We start from the raw sequence: 24,658 nt of genomic DNA, 5'->3' as shown, positions 1-24,658 counted from the left end.
CAGGCTTACACATCTAATATATCAGTTGAAGCTGGGATAACTGTCTGAATTGCAGGAGAACAGTTGCACTTAAACTCTGTATAATACTGTGGACATATAGCTGCTGCCTCAAATCTAATGTCATTCAATGTTGTACTATGCATAACATGGTCATTCTTTTCTGTTAATATGCAAGAAAAGGATTTGTATCTACTGTTGTATCACTTATGTCATAGAGCTTTGCTGGCACTGCTGAACAGTTACTATTTTAATAAATATGGATAGTCAGTGAGCGCATATATTTAGTATAATTTCTGCCCTTAATTTGTAAATGTACTCTCTTAAATGAGTTTCCACATCAGAGTTGTTGACTAATTGTTAATTGTGTGGGTTTTATTTAAATATGATAGCGTATCTTGAGCATACCTGTCTTAATTCTGCCTTAGGAATTAACATTTTTGAGTGTTGAAGACATGGCAAATGGTTTTAAAATTAGATAAGCCTTCCTTATTAGACTGGCATCAATAAGGTTATTTGAATATGCATGGAAATTTCAAGACTCTTTGGGAGTCATTTGCACTATAGATGTTTTGCTATTTCTCATTCTAGAAGTTTAATAATACTGATTATAATAGGGATATTATTCTCAAGCTAAATGTAGGTGTCAAATCTAGCATTTTTTGTCATACAATCTTGAAAAAATGACTTTTCCTTTTTCTTTTTTGATTTCATGAGATAACACATCTTTCAGTTTCATAATTCATGTTAGATTTTTCACAAGACAATTTAATGTATCTTTTTTCAAATAATATATAACAAAGAAGTGTGTGCTATTTTTAATAAGCCCTATTCTAAGCATAGGATCCTTGAAATTCATTAATGTGACTCTTCTCTACCTGAAGAATCAGAATATTAGAAGTAATAAAATTTCCTTATGTGAGCTTTGTTGAAAAACATTACCCTTGTCCTGACAGGTGTTTATAAAATAGACTGTGACAATGAAGATGTTAATTCCCAGTCATCATCACTACACAGCATTATTCCTTTGCTTTAATTTTCTTTGCCTCATTATCATATTTAAAATTTTGGGGTAGTAATGAATTTCATTAAAAAAATCTGTGTCATTTCTTATGCATCTCACTACCAAGCTATGAAACTTGTTGAATACACAAATACACTGAATACACAAAAATATACTATTGAGAATACTGCATACAACTTGAAGTCATTGTGACAACCACATACTTGTCAGTGGCTCCTTTATGTGACAGACTACTCTAAGGATATGTGGCTCTTCTCTCCTTCCATTATTGTGTTTATTTTAAAGTGCTTTGACTAATAGCCTAATACAGTTGTTTCCCTGACTGAATGTGAATGCTTTTTCTGAATATCTTTTATCTATTGGAGTTGTTGTTTTATTGGATTCTATTTCTGTGCATCTCAAAAATTTGTTTTTTTTAATTGCTTCCTTTCAGCTGTTTGTTATAGGGGAAATTAACTGTTATATCAATAATTCTAGAATGGCATCTCTAGCAATTTGATTGGTTTCCCAATGGTACTTATCAAAATAGTTTATCTCCTCCCTGCTGGTATTGTGAAGCCATTGCCTTATAGATACCATCTGAAGTGATAGGTATCTTTTAAAGTTTTGTTAGAATATGATGCCATATTTACCAACAGAATGACTCTACTGGCTTTACTCTTAAAATGGTGGTGCTCTTTAGCCAAACCTTTCCTATACTCATTTCAAAGAACCTGGATGTGATTAAAAATGTTTCTTGCAACCATAGAAACTAGCCTGAACTGCATTACAAGAGCCTGCCATTGTTAAGGCAGTGCATTCATATCTTTATTTCCTGGCTGAAGCATACATAATGTGCTCATTCTCCGCTGACACAGCTAGAATTGGTCTTACTGCCACAATTCCCTGCCATGATATCTTGAATGAGCCCAAATAAATCCTTGCTTTTGACAGGTATTTTTCTCACAGCAACAAAAAGGGTCCCCAACATACTTAAAGTGCTCTACAATGTAAAATTTGATCTTTGTCCTCAACTTAGGTGACTTTATTTGTATTTTGAGGCAGGGTCTCACTGTGTAGGTGCCCAGGCTTGTTTGGAGCCCATGTTCCTCCTGTCTCACTCCCCAAGTGCTGAGACTGTAGGCATGTGCTACCATAGCCACTGATCAACATCTCTCACTCCCGTGTGTGTGTGTCTCTTTTTGATTTGTAATTATCCTCTTTTTGTGATGATTAAAATCAAGCACTAGCATAAATAAACAACATCATTTATCAAGCAAAATGTTAGATAATTAAAGTTTGACAGATTTGAATATATTATTTCTCTCACCTTTTCTTGAAGTACAAACTATCCTGGAAGCCAATGCTTCTTGAGTTCGTTGTACGTAATCACTTTCTAAGCATGCCAGGATCATGATACTAAGATTAGGGAAACCAGTGATGTGAGTCCCATCTATTTGCCTGAAGTACTTTTTTGCTGCCTGGGGTGGGAGGGCACCCTTTCCTATGAGACTTGGGAGCAGACCACCTAGCGAGGTCAGAGAACTAGATGGAAGGGTTGGGTTTAGAAAGATAGTTAGCACCCTTTCCTATGAGACTTGGGAGCAGACCACCTAGCGAGGTCAGAGAACTAGATGGAAGGGTTGGGTTTAGAAAGATAGTTAGACTTTATAGAGCAGGTTACTGGAGAGAAATGTAGGAAAGAAGCTCAGGAGAGTGGTAGGGAATTCATTCCTCTTGAGTCTTTGGACACTGTTGCATTTATGTTTTGTAGATGGAAGTTTCTTTCTCACCAACAAGCTCCAAAATAACCACACAGAGAATTATTATTAATTATAAATACTTGCCCAATAGCTTATGCTTGTTATTAACTAGGTCTTACAGCTTAAGTTAACCCATATTTATTCACGTGCTACCGTGTGTGTTATTGCTTGTTACCTCATTTTCTATACGTCCTGCTCCCTCTATGTCTGAGTGATGGCCCTGCCCTTCTTCTTTCCTGTTCTCCTTTCCTTGTCAGCAGTTCCCATGTAACCTCTTCCTGCCTAGCTATTGACCATTAGCTTTTTATTAAATCCATGAGAGCAACATACCTTCACAGTATACAAAAGAAAAACCCTATGTCATAATAATGTTCTGTCTATGTCTTTCAATTTGACAGTTCTATAGACTTCTGATCTGTCATATCTTTAGCAGTATTTGTCAGATATTTTTATAAAGTCTCTGAATGGGCTTATCTTATGATTGCACTGATGTGCCTTTTTTTTCCTTAAGAAATACAGATGAGAAGTGACATTGCAATGCTTCTGTATTGGGGGTATGATATCTATCAGTGCTTGGTGTTTGGTGATGTTAAACTTGTTGGTGTGACTTAGGTGTTATCTTCCATTCTTAATTCTCCTGTAGTCACCTCTAAGCCCATATCTCGTCTGATTTCCTGAGTATAAATATTCTGGAGGATTTTGAGGTCTCATAGCTCCTTTTACAGATTTCTATGTACTTCCTCCTGTCCATGTCCTCCCCGCTTCCGGATGTACTGACAGTTCCTCAAGATCTAATGATCTGTCTTGTCAGTCTGCCCCTTTGAAGTACTTAGCATCCCAGATTTCTTCCATTAAATTTATTTTCCTCTCATCTACCTAATTTCTTAACACATTCTGATTTACTTAAAATACTTTTCTGTTTAATACAAAGAGGAGTTTGTGCTGTCCTGTTTATTATTTGGGAATAAGCTGATTATGGTGGTGCATGGAGACTGATGCAGACTGATCTCTGAGTTCAAGGCCAACCTCGTCTACAGAGTGAGTTCCAGGACAACCAGAGCAACAGAGAGAAAACCTGTCTTTAAAAAAAAATATCAAACAAAGAGTTCCCAGAAATACCTTTAGCTTACATTCTAAAACTCAAACCCAAATAGCCTTTCAGAAGACTAGCCTTCATAGTTTTTCAGACTTCCGAATGCATAAGCCTTTGGCTCAGCTTTTCTGTTTCTGGGAATGCACATCAGAAATATTTATATATGTACATAAAAATACATGTATACAAAAGTTTAAAGAAGTATTGCTGGTAATAGCTATGAATGAGTTAATGAAAACATCTATGTAAGGAATGATAAAAGTGATTATATTTTGCTAACATGCCAACCTGTTAACATTTCATGGGCATGGAAGAAAATAACAAGTTCTGTATCAGGGCAATGGCCCCAGTCAGAACTCCCTGTAGGTTACTATGAGTCCTATCGACCCCCATTTCTTGTACATGCAGTAGAGATTGCTACTAAAAAGCAGTCCTATATTCACTGCAAGCCCTAGACAAGGAACATGCTTGCAGTGGACATCGAATTTAACTCTGCTATGGTCAGAAAACACCCATGCTCTGTGATCCAGCATACAATGTGCCCTGGTGATTGTCTCATTTATGCCTGGGATGAATCCAGAACTGCTGGACAGAGACTGAATAGTGTCAGTTAGGTCAAGTTGGTTCATAGGTTGTCTGTAAGTCGTCTATATTTTCAAATTCTGCCTAATCATTTTGCTGGTTTTGAGTTTTATTATTAGATTATGTGTTTCTTCTTCAAACATATCTGTTGAATATTAAGTATTTTAGATGGTATATAAGCAACTATGGATTCTGACTCTTCTCCCCCACAAGTCTAGCATTTGCTCTATTTTCTTTAGAGTGCAACTACTAATGTATAGCTTAGCCTTTTAATGTTTTTAATTTTTTCACTTATTATTTTATATGTTTTGCTTGTTCATTGGTCTGTGCACCACTTGTGTGCCTGATGCTGCAAAGGACAGAAGACATCAGATCCTCTGGGACTACAATTACAGATGGTTGTGAGCTGCCATGTGGGTATGGAAATAGGACCCAGGTCCTCTGAAATAGCACCCAGTATTTTTAACAACTGAACCATCTCTCCAGCCCCATAGCTTAGTTTTTATTTTTATTTTCTTGTTCTGTTTTCCTAGGAGGCTGTGTATATGTAAATTTTGTCTTCTAGGGATAACATCTACTTTTTTTTTATTGCTATAGAGACTTATTCTGTACCCAGCCTAAACTGGACTGTCCTAAAACTCATGGTCTTCCTGCTTCAGCCTCCCAAGAGCTAGGGTTGTGGTCATGTGCCATCATACCCTTCACCTTTATCTCTATATAAATTGTTAGTCAGCCAAAAATTAGTCTGAAATTATGTCCAAATTCTTCAAACTCTGAGCTTGTATATCTTGATGTGGGGATACCTTCAAACTTTGAGTTGTTTTTCAGGCTGTCTCAGCCTTTGTTTGGTGCTAGGTGCTCTTGCTTGTCTCCAGACTATACACGTGGCTTCCACTGACCAGGGATTCATGGATGGCTTGGACCTTCAATCTCTGGATTATATACACATTGCTTCCAGTCATCCTGGGATGTGTGAAGTGCTTATTAAACTTTCTTATCATTTTCTTACCCATGGAATACCATGTTCCACGGCTGGTCAGTTGTCTATTGCCCCTAAACTGTCACCTCAAGCTAGGAAGTACCAGCTCTTCCTACACATCAGTGAGCCCTCTCTGACAACAGCAGCAAAACTATTGATTTTTCAGAGCCTGCTCTATCTTGCTTGGTCACTAGAGCAAAGATGGGATGATGACGCAGACACTGTTTTTACCTGAAATGTTAGTTTCCATTAACAAATGCTTCTTGGTGTTGGCAGACTTTTCTGTCCCACCAGCTGCTCCCCAAATAACCACACAGAGACTTAATATTAATTATAAATGCTAGGCTATAGCTTATGTTTGTTTTTAGCTAGCTCTTATAACTTAAATTAACCCATTTCTATTAATCTATGTATTACCCTGAAGCTTGTTTACCTTATGTATGTACTTAACATCTTGCTTGCTCTGCATCTCATGGTGTCTCCTCAGACTCCTCCTCTTTCTTCACCCCAGCATTCTCTCTGCCCCAGGAATCCTGCCTCGCCATCAGCCATTCCGCTTTTTATTAACAATGAGAGCAGCAAGTCTTCACAGTGTACAGAAGAATTATTCCTTTATACCTTTGATCAATTTCAAGTCTGGACTGGTTTGTCTAGTTTTATCAGTGCCTTTGGGAATGAGATTTTTGTCATCCTCCTCCTCAAACCATCCTGCCGGAAGTCCAGAGTCACAGTCTGTACTTTTTTGCTGTGGATACTGGTGTAACCTAGTTCTTACTTGATTCGCTGTGGTCACATAAATCTCTTTTCCTCACTTGCTTAGCTAGGACATAGAACCACATGGGAAGGGGAGCTCCAGTATGCATAGATTTCCCTTTGCCTTGGTCAGTGTGGAATTGTTTACATTATTACAATAATCTGGTATTTAGAGTTTGATTGGATGTACATGAAATAAAAGGTCTACCTTGAAAATTTAGTTTCATTATATAATGTTATTTATATGTGCTTAACTAAAAAGATCAAAATGATGAATTAGCTTTTTGAAACATTGCTCTCTATTGAAACATCCCTGAATTTTCTTCTATTAATTTAATATTAATTTATTGAGGTTATCTAAAGTAGACAGAAGTAAGTGGTTACAAGATGAAACAAGTAGAATTTTTGTCCATAAGAGGCTTGCAGACTCATACAATGTGACACAGTGTGAACATGGATGGCGTAAATAAGTGCTGTGGAATGTTAATGAATTACAGATCTGTGCATTAGAAGTTCAGGGCAACCAAACTTCCCAGTCTGGATGATTGATCCATTATACCCTTCACCTGCTTTCTCCTGCTTACATTATCTCCCTAGCTGCTTTCATATCCCATTCAAATGGGAGAGGTATTGTGCACATTGCCCTTTCAAAGCCGTTTACATATGTACTTCCTTGTTTAGCATTCTTCTGATTCCTGTTGTATGGGACATGGGTAGGGAGTGCTACTACTCCCAAGTTATAGATACGGAAACTAACAGAACAGACTGATTTGCCATGCTCATATTATTAGGAAGGGTCAGGGTCAGAGTTTGAACATGGATCTTTGTATTCAATCCAGTACTCTTCCCAGTATACCTTATTGCCTTTTATATGATGAACTAACTCTGCTCTCCAGCCAGTAAATAAGGAGAAAATGGGGCTTAGTAAGTCAGATACCATTTGAAAGTGTATTTGTATGTTTTAGAAGCAGCTGTATTCAGGTTAACTCTTTGAAACTTATAAAGAATTTTAGTAACTTTTTTATAGTATTCAGATCCATATCTGCAACTGCCTGTATACATTTATTGTATAAGTATTAGATTGTTGCCTAAGACAAAACTAAATCATTACTCCTTAGTGCATTGTCCTCATTAATATTTCCTCCTCCATCTGCTCAGTCTGCCAAGAACTTGAAAGTTTTTGATTCTTTCCTCTCAACATCTAACTCCATTATTTCCCCCCTACCTCCTAAGCTGTTATGTAAACAAATTGACATAAAAACTGTGAATGAGAGGCATTTATTTTCTCTGCAGTAACACACCTATCAAGGCATATAGGATAAGAAAAAGTTTTCAGTGCCTGTTCAATTTTGACTTGCCATTTTGATATGTCTCAGTAAAGTGTGTACTTCCAATTAAAGAAAAACTTCACCATCTTACATTTTAATAGAGGAACTCTTCCATAGAGGTAGACACAAAAAGGAGAGGGCAGGGGAAAAAAATAAGTGATTTTCCCTAAGTGACACAAGTAAGTGACATGTCTAAACTGGAAATCAACTTTCCATTCTCCTGTTGGCTAAATTCACAGGCCTTTTAAACTAAAGTCTTGGTTTACTATGTCACTACTTGCTATGACCCAGGACAAATGATTTTTAGCTCCTGAGTATCATCCTCTGTAAGATGAAGACAGTATGGTAGTACAGATTACAGAATTGTAATGATTTACTGGTCCACATAAAGAGGCAGATTTCCATATGGATAGTGCTCAGATACTTCTGGAGACTGTTGCCTTGTTGTTCTACTTAATTCAAAACTAAGTAAGATAAGAGTGCTTACCTAGCACGTTGGAAGCCCTGGGTTCAGTCTCCACCAAATGAATGGATGTGGGAGAAACAAAGTCTGCTAATTCCTCTCAGACTGTTTTCTACCTATTTCCTCAGGAAGTTTATAGTAACTTAAAAAAAATGTGAGACCTTCTCTCAGGCATGATGATGGGGTGAAATTAAACTTGTACTTTTTGTCTCTAAAGGATTTAGGTTGAGTACAAGGAATAAAATTTCTAAAATTAGAAAGGTAGAGCAGCAGGTGTGCTGTGGCTGCTTATTGAGTGCCACTGCTTCATCTCTTGCACCCAGTACTTAATTTACATTATGGTGAAGATCCTAAGTTACCTATACTATTTTTATGATCTTGGAATATTTTACTCAGTTTTTCTATAGTGTTATAATTAAATGGGTTGATACAATGACAAATAAAGTATAATTTATCAATATGAGGAAACTGTCACTTCCTTAGGTATTGCCAATATGGAGAACAATATTAAAGTTGAAAGTTTAGCTTTCTAATTTCCTGCAGAGTTGTTTAGGGAAGTCATATATCCCTACTCCTAGACTTTGTTGAGTGCAATGAGGATTGTTTATATGTAGTCATTATAGATAGATAGGCTTTCCCATATTTTGATAAAGTAGAAAATACTGAGGTCCACCAAACTATGAGAGTTGTATGCAAAGTTTGTTAGATATTGTATTCTGCTTTCAATATTAAGAAAATTACCCGGGCACTGCTGTGTCCTCTGAGATGTGTTATTCTCAGCTGTCATTTCCCTGTTCCTTATCAGATCAGAAAATCTGCTTGTTCTATAGTGATGTGTCTTGAATATCCTGTTAGTTTGCAGTAGTTACCCCAGACCTGCATGTTAGCCTTCAGTTTAATGGCCTTTTTTATGTTCATTCATTTTATTTTATTTCCCATCGTGGTTTTGTTTATTTCTTTTTTTGTTTTTTGTTTTCTGTTCTCTTTTTAAAAACCGTCGTGGTTTGCCCTTCATATTCCCCAATGTTTGCACATGACAAGATGTTGCCATCCCAACATTACCTCCCACTTCACTGACCAGTGCCACTACTGACCATCTAGCACCAGCCACAACGGGACCACTGCCTTCAGCTCCTCGGGATGTCGTGGCCTCTCTGGTCTCTACCCGCTTCATCAAATTGACATGGCGTACACCTGCATCAGATCCTCATGGAGACAATCTCACCTACTCTGTCTTCTACACCAAAGAAGGGATTGCTAGGTAAGTGTCTGTATATTTACAGCCAGTGGGCTGCATCTTCTTAAACTCTTGTCTGGTTATGTTCACCCTACTTTATTGCATAGGATTTGTACCAGTTTTCAGTCCAGAAAATAAGATGATTGAAATATGTCTTCCCTAAAGTCATTTGAGTCATTATATAAACTCAAGCACACTAAAGTCCTAGTATTGTTTCCTACCTTTCTGAAATAATGGAAGAAAGCAGATAGAGCTGTTTAAGTAAAAGCATTCAGCTGCAGCCAGGACTGTGGTGGTATGTTTTGATTTCTGTTTGTAGTTCAGGGATTCAATCCAAATCAAATCAGTGTGCATGCTAGATAAACACTGCCACTGAGACACTTCTCTAACTCTAGAATTATATCCATTTCTCAAGATTCATTCAGCACATTGTAGAGATTTAAAAGTAGGTTTAATTTGTTAGTCAGATAAATGTAGTTCTGTACCTACAGGGTCTCTTTGATGTCACAAGAATATTTAAGAGTAATTTCCCTTAACAGCATTGTTGGTAAATTCCCTGATATCTCCACCCATCTCAAGAGCTCATCTTGTTTACAGAAGGATATCTAGAATCTCTAGACCACTTTATCCATGGCTTCCTGGCTTTCCTTTCTTCTCAGCTAAACTCATTTTCTAGTGAAGCCAGTCTACTTATCACTAAAGCCTTTTTTTCCCAGTTTCCCTGGTCTCCTCCTCCTCCTTTCCTCTTCCCAGCTAAAGCTATGGTCCATAATACTTCTGTGCCAATATAAGCCCCATGAAGCCCTCTCAGTACTGTCTCTGCCTCAGCACATTACTCTTACTCTCCACATGTATTGAAACCACTAATACTGACAGTTGACTACAATAATATGAGATCAACTTAAGGTTGATATGTATTTATATTGTTTTCCCCACCAAATTATGAACTCTGTAAAAACCCATTTCACCTGCCGACTGTTGTAGATTCTTAGCTTAGGGCCCTAATACATTAAGTACAGTTTATTTTTTTTACTAGGGCACCTGTAATTGCTATATACTTACTGTGTTTATGGTCATACTACCAAGCTCAGCAGGTGCAGGACCCAGTGATTTCGCCCTATCACAAGTCTCAGTAACAATTTTTACTGTGTATAGTGTTCTGCCTGCATGCATGCCTGCACACCAGAAGGAGGGCACCAGATCTCATTATAGATGGTTGTGGTTGCTGGGAATTGAACTAAGAACCTCTAGAAGAGCAGGCATTGTTTACTCTTAACCCCTTAGCTATCCCTCCAGCCCCTCAGTAACATAATTTTATCTTGGTAGATTGAACTGCTCATTGGATAACATTTACTGAAAATGGGGTGTTTGAGATTTTACAAAGATAAGGAAACAGTCCTCTACATAAAACGTTGTATAATATAACTAGTCTACTGAACAAGAAAGACATTAAATGAAACAACAGAAGAAGTTTAGAGAGTGGTAAGTGCTGCGAACAAAAGAAAACAAAATAAATAAATAAAACGGCAAAAAATAAGAAATAAAACAACAAAGCACCCTCCAAGAAAAACCCAAACTTATCCATAGAGTGGAAGGCTGCAGTAGCAGTGCACAGACCTTAGGGAGTTGCAGTATCGGTGTCAAAATACCCCACAGGTGACTTTGGCGTCTTATTGCAAATGTCATGTAAGTTTACAAAGGGAGGAAGGCATCTAGTTATTCCTGTGTATAACACACACTATTTTTATAGCAGGAACTTTGCCTTTATTAATTCATCTATCATAAATATATTTTCTAAACAAATAATTATGCCTGGCTTCTTGTCTGTCACACTCAGATGATACCTCTCAGGCCTCACCTAAATGCCAACATACAAGTTCCCATTTCCTTTTACACTATTAGAGCTAGCTTATCTCCATACCCTTTGTTACATTTTCAGGAAATTTTACAAATCTGGTGATATCATTTGGCAGCTGAAAGTGGGCTTGGTGAAACATTTACAGTGATAAAAGCCAGGGCACAAGAGTTCCATTTCTGTGTCTGGTGTGAGGATGATGAGCCATAAAGCTCACCTCTTTGATCAGAGCTTTTGGTAGCAATTTGTATGAGATTAAAAATAAAGTGCATATTTGGAACCAGATGTTGAAGTGCCAGTAAGAATCTGGGCATAATCAAGTAAGAATGGACCACTGTAGTCTCTTGAGCAATTTTGCCCTCTTTCTTACTAACAGTTTGTAGTAGCAGTATTTTGAGAGCACTTTTTCAGGGTTATAATAGAAGAAGAAAAAACAGAGAGATAGACAGTTATTAATCTAAACACAAGCAGTTGATAGCCTGAATGAAGATGAGAGCAGTAAGTATAGTGGGTGGGGGCAAATATATTGAAGAAGATTCTTTAAGAGGCTAACTTTTGTTACTTCAGTAAGCAATGAAGGAATAAAAGAAGTTTAAAAGCTATGTTGTCATTATTTTCTTTTATAATATGAACAGTTTGTTTACCCTTCTTGAGCTTATATTTTTCATTAAAAAAAAGAGAATAAATTATTTTACATAGTATACTAAGAATACAGTTCTAGAATGTAGGCCGGTGCCTTGTAAGCACATTTCTCTACTTCTGCATTTTAAAACTTAACCACCAGATGTCACTGTATGCTTTGATCAAAAGTAGTAGTTCCGTTGTGTACCTAAATTGTGTAGTTCAGAGGGTGCCTGCCTTTCTTTCTACCTATGAAATAGTGTCCTCTTTATTTTTTTCAAAGCCTCTTTTCTGGCATTAGTTACTAAATGAAGAGTTGAGAGTTAACTCCTAGTATTAATAGCATTTTCAAGATAGATGAAACATTAGAGCTGTTAGTCTAGTTCTAAGTTGCATATTATGGATACAAGGCCAAATCAGAGTTGTTATTTTTATGACTCAGGAGCTAATAATTGCTTCTGTATTTTAAAGTAGCGACTTTTAAAGCTTTATATAAGAAAGTTTGTTTTGTTTTGTTTTTTGCCTCTAAGCTTGAATTTACTATCTGGCACTTTTAAAGAAAAGTGTGCCTACCTTGTCTCATTCTTTCATTAAATACCTAAAGAAAGTGAGGCTCAGAAAGAGCTAGTGATTGATTGATCAAAGTTTCTTAGCAGGCTGACAGCCCTATCATAACTGGAATTTGATTTCCTAGCTTCTTGTTCAACAGTGCCTTAATATAAAATATACCTTTTTAACAAAGATTCTAGGTTAAGGTAATGTCACCGATTTCTCCCATTACCCCACCTTTCAGAGAGGAACAAACAAGAAACACAGTTTTTGCAGTGTAAGACACATGTCAGAAGGCCAATTATTAATTCTATATGTTTGTGAACCTCCTGTGTGTGAACATTCTGCTTAGTGCTTGTGTAGTATGTGAAATGAGTGAGACATTCTTTTACTTCATTTTAAAGTAAAATACAATCTCCAATTGCCATTCTAGGAGATACTTTGTTTAATATTTTATATACAGGTGAATCATAGCCTGTGATCTATAGAGCTTTTAGATTAGTAGAAAGCATAGTCCATCCTGTTAAATAAAACAACAATCATCAATGACCACAAGTTTCAGAAACATCAAAGTATAAGAAATCAGTTGATATGCTTCCCTAAGTCTGGTAACTTAGATGTTTAGGCAAAAACAGAATAGTAGTATGGATATCTCAGTAATTTTTGTTACTATAATATTCTTCTCAGGTGATCTAGTCAATTATAGTGTAACAACTTGTGCAAAAAATCTGTGACTGCTTTGCTTGTTTTACTGATAACATTTTTCTTTTTAAAAAATGTTTTAATGAAAATATAATTACATTGTTTCCATGTTCTCTTTCCTTCCCCCAGCTCTTCCCATTGTCTCTCCTCCAATTCATGGCCTCTTTGTTTTACACACACACACACACACACACACACACACACCTGAGTTTTATGTGTTCATTTGGTTAGTGATATCAGTAATGTTTAATCAAGATAACTCACCGCTTGCTGATTATTTACTATCTCTTCTCCTGCCAGTCTCATACACTGTTCTGCCTGCTAATCCTAAGAGTTTCATTTTTGAGAGTAAATGTAATTTAGTGATTAGCTTTTCAAATGAGCTGGAAATTGAAACTATATAAAAATATGCTGTATTGATCACTTTCTTTCAAAACCCTTCTTTATCCAAAGGGAGCGTGTTGAGAATACCAGCCAGCCAGGAGAGATGCAGGTGACTATTCAAAACTTAATGCCAGCAACTGTGTACATCTTCAGAGTTATGGCTCAAAATAAACATGGTTCTGGAGAGAGTTCAGCTCCTCTACGAGTAGAAACACAACCTGAAGGTAAGTCTTTGTCTGTTAGCCTCACATAGAGGGGACTATTTGGAGTTCTGTCAGCTTTTTGTCTTGCCTAATGACTTTAAGCTCTTTCTGAATGGGAAAATGAGTTGCTGTCAGACACTAGCAAGTAAAAGGACAGTGTCTTTCTACTTCCTTCATATTCATATTGCACTGATCTTTTAAGGCTTCGTTCAGGAACCTTCCTTTTGATCTTTTGTACTCGTGTATCTATGTGATCCTGAGATACGTCATCACTTCATTCCTTCAATTGCTTTTATTAATATAGCTTGCTTATTCTGTGGGCAGTTCTTGTAATGTCTGATGTAGTGCTTTGCACAGGAAGTGGGTAATCATACTTTTCCTCAGCTGGAGTGCCCTATATTAGCCTATCTCACTAGTTAGAACCTCTTGGCGCTGTTATTTTGGATCTGTGTTCTTTGGTGCTCAATAGTGTTACCTCTAATTACATTTCTAAGGCTTTCTGGGACTACAGAAAATGCCAGATTGGTTTGTATTATTAAAGTCCTATATGCCTTAATTTTTTATCAAAAACTACAGGATTGCATTTGTAAGAAATATCATGTTTTTCCTTTTTGAAATTTTGAACTTTTGCATCTCATCATAAGCTATGTTTTCCTTAGAATATTCTCTATTTTTAGTTTACTTTTATTGTACCTAGACCAGCTTTTCTGTGTTCATGAGCCTAAATAAAAAAAGACTTTTATTGGGGAGCATGTGAGATATATTTGTAGAAACTCCCTATCTGGGAGCTCAGAAGAATGAATGAATTTATCAAAAATAGAATAGAAATAATTCAGAAACTTTACCTGCTGAGTGAAATAAAGGCAAGAAGTTAAGAGCCTTCACTTTTTAATGTTAATAGCAAATTACTTAACAAATATTTGGGTACCTCCTGTGCCAGGTACTATGCAAAATACTAGAGATACAGGGATGGTAAACAAGTAAGATTTGTCCTTGAGGGTAGACACTAGTAAATATGGGAAGAGGTTTTGGTCATTAGTGATGGACATTGAAGATCATGAATCAATACTAGGCAAGAACACAAGGGCCATGAAGAGTGTCCAGAGTTGATTTAAGGAGAATGCATTCTCATTACAGAGAACAGAGGTGTTAAATTTCAAGTTGACTGTGTTCAGGTAAGCATGGGAATGATCCATTAGATTTCAGACTGCATTGCCTGTCATTGGCTTTTAAGTACAGGCACCATACATGAGAAATATTAAACTAGAACTCAGAGCAAGGAAGAATTTGTATAAAAATATAGATAGGATCCTAGGAAAGATGGGGCCTGGGGTTGACCTTAAAGCATTTGGCATAGCACAAGTATTCTTGGGGAAGAAAGCTGCATGACCTAAATCCCAGAAATAGGATCAAACAGTTCACATGCAAAGTGAGTCATGATGAAAATGATGGAAGGACCACTGGATTTGTTCTGGTGCAGAAGTCTGTCCTGGGGCTGTGAACCTTCTGAAAATGAAAATATCTATGTGTCTATATTTATTCACATTCCCCATGGAAAGAGTCTATAGCGTTCATGAACATTTCAGACTTGGTGATCAAATTATTGAAAACCACTGACCTAGAAGTGTCATTGTCAAGTTTAGAAGTGAAAGAGACAACATAAGGCCTTGTATACCCACTGTGTACCTTTCATTGTGTTGGGCAGTTCAGACATATAAGATTAGTATATCTTGACTTCTGTCCACAGGAATTTACAACCTAGTGCCAGAAACCGGCAGTTAAATACACAATAGTGTGGGGTGTTGCCGTCACATGGAAAGAGACAGCTAAGCCAGTTGGTGGTAGCATATGCCTGTAATCCCAGCTCTTGAAAGGCAGAGAGGCAGGCAGATCTTTGAGTTGAAGGCCAGCCTGGTCTACAAAATGAGTTCCAGGACCACCATCAAGACTGTTAAAAGAGAAACCCTTTGTCAAAGAGAAAAAAGAAACGAAAAGAAAGAGCAGTTAAATGAGGTTATAAGCAGGAGAACAACTATATTTGATGAAGGCATTGGGAATTTGTAATGTGACAACAGATGTAGGAAGTGAAGAGGGACTTTGCACCTCCTGAAGGTATGGGGCATATGAATGTTGAATTAGTGGCATTTGAGGAATATTTTGCATATTTAGCTTTATAAGTCAACTTAAAACTTCTGTTTATTATGCCACTGTACAGCTGGTTTGAAAGAATCATTAGTGCCCCTTTAAAGGATCATATTTGCCTGCGCCTAACCAATGAGTATATTAAAAGTGATGTCAAGAGAATTTTTGAACTATTTTATTTTCCCCTCTCTTTAATTAAATTAGAAGAAAGTTTTCCATAGCAACAGAAGTGTGACAAATCCCACCTGTCAGTCTACACAAACTGTGCTGTTAATGTTGAACAAATAGCATGGTTCATGACTAAATAAAGCAAACAACTGTTAAAAGTAACCACATTCAGATCCTCTACTTCTGTAGCAAAACAAATCTTAAGGCATAGTGCTGCTGTTTTGGAAAGACAGTTTGTTTTTAACGGTTTTTTTTTTCCCTTCTTTGGCCTTAAGTCTAATGATGTCTATAATAGAGACATTAGTGCCTGAAAAGTCATTTTCAGATACAGGATGTCTCCCAAAGTATAGGCATGAGCAGCTAGCTAAGACTTTTATACCAATGGGAAAGAACTCTTAGAAGAAAAGGCTATTCTGAAAGGGTTGATGTATGGACTGACGAGGGAGTCACTGCAATGGAGAAACTAATATATTTATTAACCGGATAAAACTTACACACAAGCTGAGAAGATGAGAAGCATGGCAGGCTTCCAAGAGAGAGATAGATTTTCTTTCTCTTTTCCTTTTATATCCTTACCTATCCCTTTATTGGTCTCCATGAAGTCCTATGTTTTAGACTCAGAAAGTGACCAACCTCTGGCTCCCACCATTATAAATTTCCCATCACTTGGAAAGCTTCTTAGCCTGAAAACTCATCTGTAATGGGGATGATATAATGTGAATTAATGGTAGCTCTTACTAAAGCTGATGCTATTCCTCTAACTGGTTTTGTTGCTTTGCTGCTTCTGTGCCATGTGTCCACACATCCTTCCTAAACATGGGTCTTACTGTAATGCTCCTATTCTCTGCCTGTCAGAGAAATCTAAACTCGACGGCAAGACAACAAACCTTCCTCACTGTCTGGTTCTTGTTTTCAGCATTATTTCTCCCACATCATTCTGTGGTACATCATGCAAGTCATATAACATTTTCTTTCCACTTATCCGCAATTGCCCCAATAACAATTTTCTCCCTGCTATCTGAGAAGACTGTTTATTTGTAATACCAAGAAGTCTTCACCAGCCTTCCTTTCCCTTGCCTAGGCAGCGCTTCATACAGCAGAATCCTGTACTCCTCTCTGTTTCATTACAGCCACCATATGAATCTGTCAGGATTTGTTAATGTGTCTGATTTCTGTGCTAAACTAGGAGTTCTTTGTGAAGGAGACCTTTGCCCATCCCTGTGGGCCTGTTTAGCATTTAACAAAAGAAAGATCTCTTCCAGCGGAGGTTGCTTTTATGTGCTTTCTTATTCCTCTACAAAACCAGAATTTGGGTGTGGGGAAGTTCCTTCAGTGATTCAAGTTTTTGTTGTGCAAGTCTAAGGACCAGAGTTTGGATCTCCAGCACCCACATCACTCTGGGCAAATTCCTCAACTCCACCTAAGGGCAAGGAGGACAGGTGGATCCCCGGGGGCCCTGTTTAGCCAGCCTAGCTGAAACAGGTGAGCTTCAGGTTCAGTGAGACTCTATCTCAAAAACTAAAGGTAGAAAGTGATAGAGGAAGACATCTAACACTGACCTCTGGCCTGCACAGTCTGTACCAGTGAGTGTACACACACACTCATGTACTCATGAGAGTTTATAAACCATGAAATAGTTCTCTATTTTTCTTATTTTTAATAAATTGAAGATACTTCATAGATAATTTCTGGCTTTAAGTTATATAAAGGAAAATGTATGCATCCTAAAAATACTTCAGCCGTCTTCTTAGCTTTTATTGTTTATAAAACATGGCCATTGTGATAGTATTGATGAGAGTGGTTATTGAAAACTGCAGTAAATCCAGTTTATATCTTGAGCTCTTAAAATTCTCTTTTCAGTTCAACTCCCTGGTCCAGCACCTAATATCCGAGCTTATGCAACGTCACCTACTTCTATTACTATCACATGGGAAACACCACTGTCCGGCAATGGGGAAATTCAAAATTACAAATTGTACTACATGGAAAAAGGGACTGATAAAGAACAGGTATAAAAATGACATGATTTTTTGGGGGGGAACTACTAAGGATTGGAGATATAGCTCAGTGATAGAACAGTTGCCTAGTATTCACAGATATGCTAGTTCTATACCCCACTCCCACAAGTCTTCCAGAGCTTGTTAGTTAGTTGACTAGAAATCAAAGGTTAGGGATATAGATATAGGAAATTAAGATTGATGGTATCTGTTTTGTTGTGCTAAGATTTATTTTATAGTTTTTAACCAGCAAGGTAAAAGCTATTGTTTACTAAACATCAAATAGTATTCCTAAATAGTTATCATTTATGATTAACTAATCTTTCGCTATAAATAATATTCTGTAAGAATGTTAAAACTATGTATTGTGCAAAATTTGTTTAGTCATTTTATAGCATTTCTTTTGGCTTGAAGGGTGTGTGTGTGTGTGTGTGTATGTATGTATACATACACGGTATTCTATTTCATTCAAGGATGTTGATGTTTCAAGTCACTCCTACACTATTAATGGACTGAAAAAATACACAGAGTATAGTTTCCGAGTGGTAGCCTACAATAAACATGGTCCTGGAGTCTCCACACAAGATGTTGCTGTTCGAACATTATCAGATGGTAAGCTCTTTCCTTTGCAACAAAATACCATTCTTACTGCCTCTAATTAGTTGTAAAATTATGGGCTTTTGTCAAGAAAATTCTGTTCTTATACACATTGTACCCCTTGCTGATCAAGTCACATAACTTTTTTGAGTGTTTTTCTTATATGTAAACTTCTGGTAACACCAACTTCACCAACTTTGCTGTCATTGGAAAGCACAAAGCATGTGGTGTTTAATACTGAATGGGTTTTTTGTATTTTTAGTATAGTCTTTGTCTTCTGTGTTGGTAAATTCTGTTGTTTGTTCACTATACAGACCATTTTGTGACTGTTGAAAGGGTAGCCTTACTTTATGTAGCAGCCATATTTATTTCCCTAATAGGTATTTTGTGACAGTTTGATTTCTCACCTGTGGCTGTGTTTTAAACTAAGTTATACACACATGCCCATGACTAACGGAAGTACTTTCACAGTACAGTTTGCCTGTGGGTTACGTAGGTCAAAACCAACAGTTTAAAAGAAAATAGCAGTCCACTGTATTTATTGATGAAACTTGGCTAAATTCAGTATTCTTTGTGTTTTAAATGTGTGTGTGTATATATATATATATATATGTGTGTGTGTGTGTGTGCTTTAAAAGCTATAGTTTGGCTTCCTTAAACAAATGATCAAACATTTCATCACTAGGAAAGAAGCCAAGATATGGACATAAATACAGCTTTGCCTCTGTTGTTTTCCTACCAAAAATTTTAACTTCAGACTAGTAGCAGACATGTCAAATTGAGAGTTCTGCAACTTTTTTTAAATTTAAAATCTGACCTCAATTTTAAAATGTATTAGTCTTATAGAAAAACCATCTAAAAAAAGACTTGGTATATGTAATAATATGTGTGACCTGTGGTTCTATAGGATACTGTCCATACACTTATTAGATATATTTAGGTATTAAACATGCTACATATTAGACATGTTATTTATTTGTATTTGATACCGTTTTTGTATCAAAATTACAGTTTCCAAGTGTGATTGTTATTTTTAGTTTTTTGGAGTCTGCCTTGATGTATATACCAAAATATTTCAGAGTGAACTGTCAGAGTGACTTGCAGCTATCTTTCAGATAATTCAGAAACAATTGATAAGCCTGTATCTATGCAGTTTCTCATTTATGCTTATAATGGGAAAAATAATGTTACTAATTGCAGAATGTTAGTAATTAATCTAGAAGGAGAGAATGCAATGCTCATTGTACTGTTCTTTGTTCTTTTCTTTGGACTTGACAATTTTTTAGATAAAAAGAAGGAACAAAATATGAATTATAGTTGGGCTATCCAACTGCATAAACCAGTTGGTCATGATTTGAGGAAAATTTTAACAGAAAAAGGCTTATAGCCTTGTAAGTCTGCATGTGAGTCAAATTTTAACTGTACTTAAATAGGTTGGCCTAGTGACCACAATACCATGGAAACTGAGTGAACCAAGTTTTTTAACATGGGGGTTTAAGGCAGCACTTAGAGGAAATAATTTTATGGTTGGAAGTCCTCACAACATGAGGGACTGAATTAAATGGTCACAGCATTAGGAAGATTAAGAACCACTGCCCTAGACTCCAAACTTTTCTATATCAGATATATTCTGAACCTTAAACATATTTATTCTGAATATCTACCATGGGGAAGAGTTACACATTTTCTGGAACCAAGTCTAATAAATGTGGCAAGTGACTGAACTACATAGTGACAGTATGGACCAAAATGAGATGGACAAACATCAGTGAGTTTGGCTTTCTTATGGACCTCATAAAGTGGTTTAGAGGCAATTCTTAGAAAAACATTTAAACAAGGAAAGCTGCAATAAGTGGACTCTCTGGCTTCTCAGTGCAGCAATGTTACCTGGGTTCAGACCTTCTAGTCACATAATTAATATTGGAGATATGCATTTGTGTTCAGTCTGGCTGAGAACAGTAACATGATGAGTGGTATGTGGATGATTGAATTGTATCCTTTTTTTTTTTTTTTCCTCCCTAGTTCCCAGTGCTGCTCCTCAGAATCTGTCCTTAGAAGTGAGGAATTCAAAGGTAAAGCTTTGCTTCTTTTCACTTTACTGGCATTCTAAGCCTCAGAGGGACTTAAGAGAGCCAGAGATCAGGTAGACAGACATTAGAACAGTGAATGTCAATGTTGTAGTAATTCATTTACTTTTTTTTAATTTTAAATAGCTTGTTTTACATGTCAATCCCAGTTCCCTCTCCCTCCCCTCCTCCCCCACTCCCCTTTCCCCCACCCTCCCACCCTATTGCCAAATCCTTCCACATAGGGGATATCAGAGTCTGTCATTTTACTCTGGTTAGGGTCCAGGCACCCCCCTAAGAGTCCAGGCTGAGAGAGCATCCCTCTTTGTGCTATAGGCACACGAAGATTGTTTGTATATCAGGGATAGACACTGATCCACAGCTCAGGGCCCCATAGGTTGCCCAGGCCTTCTCGCTGACACTCACATTTGGGGGGTCCAGATCAGTCCCATACTGGCCTCCTCACTGTCAGTCTGGGATCCAAGAGCTCTCCCCTGTTCAGATCAGCTGCCTCTGCTGGTTTTGCCAGCCCATTTTTTGCCAATTTGCTCATCACTCCTCTCTCTCTGTCACTGGGTTCCTTGGGTTCAGTTCAGTGATTAATTGTGTGTTTGCCTCTGCTTCATCAGTCACAGGATGAAGGCTCCCGGATGGTTATAGACATCAAATTCATTATCAGGAATGGGCATTCGAGGTGGTCCCTCCACTATTGCTTAGCTTGCCAATTGGTGTTATCCCTTTAGATCACTCGAGGTCGCTCTGGTGCCTGATCTGTATTCGATCCTATGATTCCCTCTTCCCCCTATTCTACCCCCACCCCCTCAACTTCCTTTTCCCCCATGACCAACTCTCTTCCTTTTCACCCCCTCTCTTCTTCTCAGGTCCCACTCCCCCCCACTCCTCGGCGTGTTCCCCATCCATTCAGAGGATCTTGTCTCCATCCTCTTGGGTACTATGCATATATGCATATCTTTTAGGTTCTTTCCTGTTTCCCAGACTCTCTATCAGTGGAAGTGCAAACTGGCACTATCCTGATCCATGTCTAAAATCCATATATGAGTGAGTACATACCATGTTTGTCTTTTTGCGACTGGGTTACCTCACTCAGGATGGTTTCTTCCAGTGCTATCCATTTCCCTGCGAATTTCAAGATTCCATTATTTTTTTCTGCTGAGTAATACTCCATTGTGTAAATGTACCACATTTTCTCTATCCACTCTTCAGTTGAGGGGCATCTAGGTTGCTTCCAGGTTCTGGCTATTACAAATAATGCTGCTATGAACATAGTGGAGCAGATGCCCTTGTTGTATGAACTTGCCTCATTTGGATATATGCCTAAGAGTGGAATTGCTGGGTCTTGTGGTAGATTAATTCCCATTTTCCTGAGGAATCTCCATACTGATTTCCAAAGAGGCTGTATGAGTCGGCACTCCCACCAGCAGTGGAGGAGTGTCCCTCTCTCTCCACATCCTCTCCAGCATAAATTGTTTGGTGTTTTTGATTTAGCTATGCTGACAGGAGTAAGATGGTATCTCAGAGTTGTTTTGATTTGCATTTCCCTGATGGCTAAGGATGTTGAGCACTTTCTTAAGTGTCTCTTGGCCATTTTAGCCTCCTCTACTGAGAATTCTCTATTTAGCTCTGTACCCCACCTTTTAATTGGATCCTTTGGTGTTTTGGAGACTTGTTTCTTGAGTTCTTTGTAAATTTTGGAGATTAGCCCTCTGTCAGATGTAGGGTTAGTGAATATCTTTTCCCATTCTGTGGCCTGCCTTTTTGTCTTTTTGACTGTGTCCTTTGCCTTACAGAAGCTTTTTAGTTTCAGAAGGTCCCATTTGTTAATTGTCGATCTCAGTGCCTGTGCCACTGGTGTTATGTTTAGGAAGTGGTCTCCTGTACCAACTCGTTGAAGAGTATCTCCCACTTTCTCTTCTAAAAGTTTCAGTGTGGCTGGATTTATGTTGAGATCTTTGATCCATTTGGACTTAAGTTTTGTACAAGGCGATAAACATGGATCTATCTGCAGTCTTCTGCATACCAGTACCCAGTTATGCCAGCACCATTTGTTGAAGATGCTTTCTTTTTTCCATTGTACAGTTTTAGCTTCTTTGTCAAAAATCAAGTGTTCATAGGTGTGTGGGTTAAAATTAGAGCTTTCAATTCGGTTCCATTGGTCTACCTGCCTATTTTTGTGCTAATACCAAGCTGTTTTCAGGACTATAGCTCTATAATAGAGCTTGAAGTCAGGTATGGTGATGCCTCCTGAAGTTCCTTTATTGTATAGGGATGTTTTAGCTATCCTGGGCCTTTTGTTTTTCCATATAAAGTTGATTAATGTTCTTTCCAGGTCCTTGAAGAATTGTGATGGAATTTTGATAGGGATTGCATTGAATCTGTAGACTGCTTTTGGCAAGATTGCCATTTTTATTATGTTGATCCTACCAATCCAAGAGCATGGGAGATCTTTCCATTTTCTGGTATCTTCTTTGATTTCTTTCTTTAAAGACACAAAGTTCTTGATATACAGGTCTTTAATTTCCTTGGTTAACATTATCCCCAGATATTTGATGCTGTTTTTGGCTATTGTAAAGGGTGATGTTTCTCTAATTTCTTTCTCAGTCACTTCATCATCTGTATATAATAGAGCCACTGATTTTTTTGAGTTTACCTTGTATCCTGCCACATTGCTGAAGGTGTTTATCAGCTCTAGGAGTAACCTTGCGGAGTTTTTGGGTCACTTATGTAAACTATCATATCATCTGCAAATAGTGAAAGTTTGACTTCTTCTTTTCCTATTTGTATCCCCTTTATCTCCTTTTGTTGTCTTATTGCTGTAGCTAGAACTTCAAGTACAATATTGAAGAGATATGGAGAGAGTGGACAGCCTTGTCTTGTTCCTGATTTTAGAGGAATTGCTTTGAGTTTCTCTCCATTTAGTTTGATGTTAGCTGTTGGTTTACTGTATATTGCTTTTATTATATTCAGGTACATTCCTGTTATCCCTGATCTCTCTAGGACCTTTATCATGAAGGGGTGCTGGATTTTGTCAAAGGCTTTTTCAGCATGTAGTGAGATGATCATGTGGTTTTTCTTTCGCAGATTGTTAATATGGTGGATTACATTGATAGATTTTCTAATGTTGAACCATCCCTGCATTCCTGGGATGAAGCCTACTTGATCATGGTGGATGATTTTTCTGATGTGTTCTTGAATCCGGTTTGCGAGTATTCTATTGAGTATTTTTGCATCAATGTTCATGAGGGAAATTGGTCTATAGTTCTCTTTCTTAGTTGTGTCTTTGTGTGGCTTGGGTATCAAGGTAATTGTAGCCTCGTAGAAAGAGTTTGGCAGTGAGCCTCCTGCTTCTATTGTGTGGAATACTTTGAGGAGTATTGGAATTAGCTCTTCTTTGAATTTCTGGTAGAATTCTGCACTGAAGCCATCTGGGCCTGGGCTTTTTTTATTTGGGAGACTTTTGATGACTGCTTCTATTTCATTAGGGGTTATAGGTCTGTTTAGATTGTTTATCTGTTCTTGATTTAGTTTTGGCAAGTGATATCTATCCAGGAAATTGTCCATTTCCTTTAAATTTTCAAATTTTGTGGAGTACAGATTTTCAAAGTATGCCCTGATGATTCTCTGGATTTCCTCTGAGTCTGTTGTTATGTCCCCTTTTTCATCCCTGATTTTGTTAATTAGCATGCTCTCCCTCTGTCTTTTGGTTAGTTTGGACAGAGGTTTATCTATTTTGTTGATTTTCTCAAAACCAACTCTTTGTTTCATTGATTCTTCTCAGTGTTTGTCTGGTTTCTACTTGATTGATTTCAGCCCTCAATTTGATTATTTCCTGGCGTCTGCTCCTCCTGGGGGAGTTTGCTTCTTTTTGTTCTAGAATATTCAGCTGTGCTATTAATTCTCTAGTATGACTGTTCTCCAGTTTTTTCATGTGGGCACTTAGTGCTATAAACTTTCCTCTCAGCACTGGTTTCAAAGTGTCCCATAAGTTTGTGTATGTTGTGTCGTCATTCTCATTGAAGTCGAGGAAGTCTTTAATTTCTTTTTTTATTTGTTCCTTTACCCAGGGATGGTGCAATTGTGCATTGTTCAATCTCCATGAGTTTGTAGGGTTTCTGCGATTTGTGTTACTGTTGAATTCTAATGTTAATGCATGGTGGT

The 24,658-nt window shown here is 37.5% G+C and overlaps 1 protein-coding gene across 8 annotated transcripts in view; it reads left to right on the top strand.

Moving 5' to 3' along the window:
• Neo1 (neogenin 1) overlaps positions 1 to 24,658 on the top strand; it is a 165,292-nt gene that overhangs the window by 95,308 nt on the left and 45,326 nt on the right. For 5 of the 8 annotated variants that reach the window (XM_013112950.3, XM_005069629.4, XM_013112947.3 and 2 more), the window contains exons 8-12: positions 9,003 to 9,222; positions 13,379 to 13,533; positions 17,683 to 17,831; positions 18,293 to 18,431; positions 20,439 to 20,488. In XM_013112950.3, coding sequence (XP_012968404.1) covers positions 9,003 to 9,222; positions 13,379 to 13,533; positions 17,683 to 17,831; positions 18,293 to 18,431; positions 20,439 to 20,488 — 713 coding nt within the window. The remainder of the gene's footprint in view (positions 1 to 9,002; positions 9,223 to 13,378; positions 13,534 to 17,682; positions 17,832 to 18,292; positions 18,432 to 20,438; positions 20,489 to 24,658) is intronic. The other 3 variants (XM_013112951.3, XM_013112949.3, XM_013112948.3) reach the window with 1 other exon arrangement.

Source organism: Mesocricetus auratus, unplaced genomic scaffold, assembly GCF_017639785.1.
Source record: "Mesocricetus auratus isolate SY011 unplaced genomic scaffold, BCM_Maur_2.0 Super-Scaffold_100022, whole genome shotgun sequence".
NCBI lineage: Eukaryota > Metazoa > Chordata > Mammalia > Rodentia > Cricetidae > Mesocricetus > Mesocricetus auratus.
The sequence above is the reverse complement of the archived record's forward strand: the minus strand, read 5'-3'. Positions and strand labels throughout refer to the sequence as shown.